The 5,000-nt window shown below is 47.3% G+C and overlaps 1 protein-coding gene across 1 annotated transcript in view; it reads left to right on the forward strand.

Annotated features, from left to right (window-relative positions):
- Nucleotides 1-5,000, forward strand: part of LOC139411852 (protein unc-13 homolog B-like) — a 78,833-nt gene that overhangs the window by 30,962 nt on the left and 42,871 nt on the right. Inside the window, exon 12 of the mRNA XM_071158594.1 lies at nucleotides 1,917-2,067. Within this exon, the coding sequence (XP_071014695.1) occupies nucleotides 1,917-2,067 (151 nt within the window). The remainder of the gene's footprint in view (nucleotides 1-1,916; nucleotides 2,068-5,000) is intronic.

A 5,000-nucleotide genomic window follows, 5' to 3' on the forward strand; every position in this document is an offset into this window, starting at 1 on the left:
ACTGGGTACACTCATCAATAACACTGGGTACACTCATCAATAATACTGAGTACACTCATCAATAACACTGAGTACACTCATCAATAACACTGGGTACACTCATCAATAACACTGAGTACACTCATCAATAACACTGGGTACACTCATCAATAACACTGAGTACACTCATCAATAATACTGAGTACACTCATCAATAACACTGAGTACACTCATCAATAACACTGAGTACACTCATCAATAATACTGAGTACACTCATCAATAACACTGGGTACACTCATCAATAACACTGGGTACACTCATCAATAACACTGGGTACACTCATCAATAACACTGAGTACACTCATCAATAACACTGAGTACACTCATCAATAACACTGAGTACACTCATCAATAACACTGGGTACACTCATCAATAACACTGAGTACACTCATCAATAACACTGAGTACACTCATCAATAACACTGAGTACACTCATCAATAACACTGAGTACACTCATCAATAACACTGAGTACACTCATCAATAACATGTCTCATGACCTGTCACGCACGCACAAATTCCCATTACAGAGACAGTCAGGATTTCGTTGCAATCAATCTCTCACTATGTGACTTTTAGGAGATGGCTGATGGAGAAATAACACATTATTTTTCTCTCTTTCTCTCTCTCTCTCTCCCTTTCTCTGTCTCTCCATCCCTGTCCCTTTCTCTGTCTCTCCATCCCTCTCCATCTCTCTGTCTCTCTCCCTCTCTCTGTCTGTCTGTCTCTCTCTCTCTCTCTCTCTCTCCATCCTTCTGTCTCTCTCCCTCTCTCTGTTTGTCTGTCTCTCTCTCTCTCTCTCTCCATCCCTCTCTCTCTCTCTCTCTCTCTCTCTCTCTCTCTCTCTCTCTCTCTCTATCCTTCTGTCTCTCTCCCTCTATCTGTCTCTCTCCCTTTCTCTGTCTCTCCATCCCTCTGTCTCTCTCCCTCTCTCTCTCTCTCCCTTTCTCTGTCTTTCCATCCCTCTGTCTCTCTCCCTATCTCTCTCTCTCTCTCCATCCCTTTGTCTCTCTCCCTTTCTCTGTCTCTCCATCCCTCTGTCTCTCTCCCTCTCTCTCTCTCTCTCTCTCTCTCCATCCCTCTCTCTCTCTCCCTTTCTCTGTCTCTCCATACCTCTCCATCTCTCTGTCTCTCTCCCTCTCTCTGTCTCTCTCCCTATCTCTCTCTCTCTCTCTCCATCCCTCTCTCTCTCTCCCTTTCTCTGTCTCTCCATCCCTCTCCATCTCTCTGTCTCTCTCCCTTTCTCTGTCTCTCCATCCCTCTGTTTCTCTATCTCTCAATCCCTCTCTCTCTCTCACTTTATCTGCCTCTCCATCCCTCTCTCTCTCTCCCTTTCTCTGTCTCTCCATCCCTCTCTCTTTCCCTTTCTCTGTCTCTCCATCCCTCTCTCTCTCTCCCTTTCTCTGTCTCTCCATCCCTCTCTCTCTCCCTTTATCTGTCTCTCCATCCCTCTCTCTCTCTCCCTTTCTCTGTCTCTCCATCCCTCTCTCTCTCTCCCTTTCTCTGTCTCTCCATCCCTCTGTCTCTCTCTCTATCAATCCCTCTCTCTCTCTCACTTTCTCTGCCTCTCCATCCCTCTCTCTCTCTCCCTTTATCTGTCTCTCCATCCCTCTCTCTCTCCCTTTCTCTGTCTCTCCATCTCTCTCTCTCTCTCCCTTTCTCTGTCTCTCCATCCTTCTCTCTCTCTCCCTTTCTCTGTCTCTCCATCCCTCTGTCTTTCTCTCTCAATCCCTCTCTCTCTCTCACTTTCTCTGCCTCTCATCCCTCTCTCTCTCTCCCTTTCTCTGTCTCTCCATCCCTCTCTCTCTCCCTTTCTCTGTCTCTCCATCCCTCTCTCTCTCCCTTTCTCTGTCTCTATCCCTCTGTCTCTCTCCAGTCACTTTGCCTGTCTGTCCTCTAAGTACATGTTGTCTGGTATTCCTGCTGTGATGAGTACTCTATTGGCCAATATCAACGCCTTCTACGCCCATCCTACGACCATCACCAACGTCTCCGCATGTGACCGCTTCAATGCCTCCAACTTCGGGGTAAGACTCTTCGTTATTGTATTTGCTGCTTGGTAAACTCTGCAGTGTGTGAGTCTTAAAAGCTGTGTGACAGAGACACACCACAACATGACCATAGCAATAAAACCAGGTGTATATTATTCACAGGGAGTCTCAGAGTAGCAGTGTTATGGAAAGGGGATCCTACTCCTACTTCTACCAAGGGAGGTGTTGTGAATTTCGAGCCCAGACTTCTTAGCCAGTTGAGAGAGACCAGACGCAGTCAGAGCCCAGTCTTAGCCAGTTGAGAGAGACCAGACGCAGTCAGAGCCCAGCCTTAGCCAGTTGAGAGAGACCAGACGCAGTCAGAGCCCAGTCTTAGCCAGTTGAGAGAGACCAGACACAGTCAGAGGCCAGTCTTCTTTGCCAGTTAAGAGAGACCAGACGCAGTCAGAGCCCAGTCTTCTTAGCCAGTTGAGAGAGACCAGATGCAGTCAGAGCCCAGTCTTAGCCAGTTTAGAGAGACCAGACGCAGTCAGAGCCCAGTCTTCTTAGCCAGTTGAGAGAGACCAGACGCAGTCAGAGCCCAGTCTTAGCCAGTTGAGAGAGACCAGACGCAGTCAGAGCCCAGTCTTCTTAGCCAGTTGAGAGAGACCAGACGCAGTCAGAGGCCAGTCTTCTTAGCCAGTTGAGAGAGACCAGACGCAGTCAGAGCCCAGTCTTAGACAGTTGAGAGAGACCAGACGCAGTCAGAGCCCAGTCTTCTTAGCCAGTTGAGAGAGACCAGACGCAGTCAGAGGCCAGTCTTAGACAGTTGAGAGAGACCAGACGCAGTCAGAGGCCAGTCTTCTTAGCCAGTTGAGAGAGACCAGACGCAGTCAGAGCCCAGTCTTAGCCAGTTGAGAGAGACCAGACGCAGTCAGAGCCCAGTCTTCTTAGGCAGTTGAGAGAGACCAGATGCAGTCAGAGCCCAGTCTTAGCCAGTTGAGAGAGACCAGACGCAGTCAGAGCCCAGTCTTAGCCAGTTGAGAGAGACCAGACGCAGTCAGAGCCCAGTCTTAGCCAGTTGAGAGAGACCAGACGCAGTCAGAGCCCAGTCTTAGCCAGTTGAGAGAGACCAGACGCAGTCAGAGCCCAGTCTTAGCCAGTTGAGAGAGACCAGACGCAGTCAGAGGCCAGTCTTAATGGCCCTTGGGATCCTAGCCAACAGCACTAGTAGTGCCACGGCAACTGAGATGAATGTCCATTTTGGCTCCGCCACCGGCTTTGTCCCCTGCCAGTCGCAATCAGACGACTGTGATTTATGAGCAACTGGCTGCTGGTTAGCAATGTGTATTCAGTCTAATAGGCTCAGGGACTACCTAGTGTTACCATAAACGACCTATGGAGATGCCAAATTGGTAAGCGCCAACCTGTTTCCCTTCTGACTAGAATTAAGGTCGGTTGTGAGGTTGGTGTGAGCTTGCTGTTTCTTACTAACTGTAGTGAAAGTGGATTGCTAGATTGGTGACAACCTGTTTCCCTACTGACTATAGTGAGAGTTTGTTGCCAGATTGAAAAGCGTCTGCTGTTCCCTACTGACTATAAAGTGACTGGGTTGCCAGATTGAAAAGCATCTGCTGTTCCCTACTGACTATAAAGTGACTGGGTTGCCAGATTGGTGAGAACCTTCCATTCCCGACTGACGACAGTGTTAGCTTCTGACAAACAGAATGAAAAACTAACGGACAACTGGCGAAAAGCTCAAACCAAGTTTATTCACCCACTGGGTCAAACAGTTGAAAAGACAACGCCATCACAAGTATTTATACCCTCCCACTAGGCGGAGTCAACTCTAGTCAGCCAATACATCTCTGTTGCTAAGCAGGAACTTATTAAGTGGTGTGTTCTCAATTCATCTGACCTGACCTAGGCCCGAATTCCTCACTCCTCCCTAATCCGTGGCTTTTTCCCCACTCAGTAACTTTCCATACCCCTAGTTCTTATCCGCCTTCCGTTGACTCCACCGTATACAGTGCATTCGGGAAGCATTCAGACCCCTTGACCTTTTCCACATTTTGTTACGTTACAGTCTTGTTCTAAAATTGATTCAATATTTATTTTTTCTCAGTAATCTACACACAATACCCCATAATGACATCACAATACCACATAATGACATCACAATACCCCATAATGACATCACAATACCCCATAATGACAAAGCGAAAACAGGTTTTTAGAATTTTTTGCAAATGTATTACAAATAATAAAAACAGAAATACCTTATTTACATAAGTATTCAGACCCTTTGCTATGAGACTCGACATTGAGCTCAGCTGTTATCCTGTTTCCATTGATCATCCTTGAGATGTTTCTGCAACTTGATTGGAGTCCAACCTGTGGTAAATTCAATTGATTGGACATGATTTGGAAAGGCACACACCTGTCTATATAAGGTCCCACAGTTGACAGTGCATATCAGAGCAAAGACCAAGCCATGAGGTCGAAGGAATTGTCCGTAGAGCTCAGAGACAGGAATGTGTTGAGGCACAGATCTGGGGAAGGGTACCAAAACATTTCTGCAGCATTGAAGGTCCCCAAGAACACAGTGGCCTCCATCATTCTTAAATGGAAGAAGTTTTGAACCACCAAGACTCTTACTAGAGCTGGCAGCCCAGCCAAACTGAGCAATCGGGGGAGAAGAGCCCTGGTCAGGGAGGTGATCTGTGGAGATAGGAGAACCTTCCAGAAGGACAACCATCTCTGCAGCACTCGGCCTTTATGGCAGAATGGTCAGACTGAAGCCACTCCTCAGTAAAATACACATGGCAGCCCGCTTGGGGACCTAAAGACTCTCTGGTCTCACAAAACCAAGATTGAACTCTTTGGCCTGAATGCTTTCTAACCAACTGGGCTGTTTTGTTTGTTTTTTCACTTTGTTTGTAACTAATTTTGTACAGAGGATGTGTGTATGTGTGTGTGTGTATGTGTGT

This window comes from Oncorhynchus clarkii, chromosome 6 (assembly GCF_045791955.1).
Source record: "Oncorhynchus clarkii lewisi isolate Uvic-CL-2024 chromosome 6, UVic_Ocla_1.0, whole genome shotgun sequence".
Taxonomy (NCBI): Eukaryota; Metazoa; Chordata; class Actinopteri; order Salmoniformes; family Salmonidae; genus Oncorhynchus; species Oncorhynchus clarkii.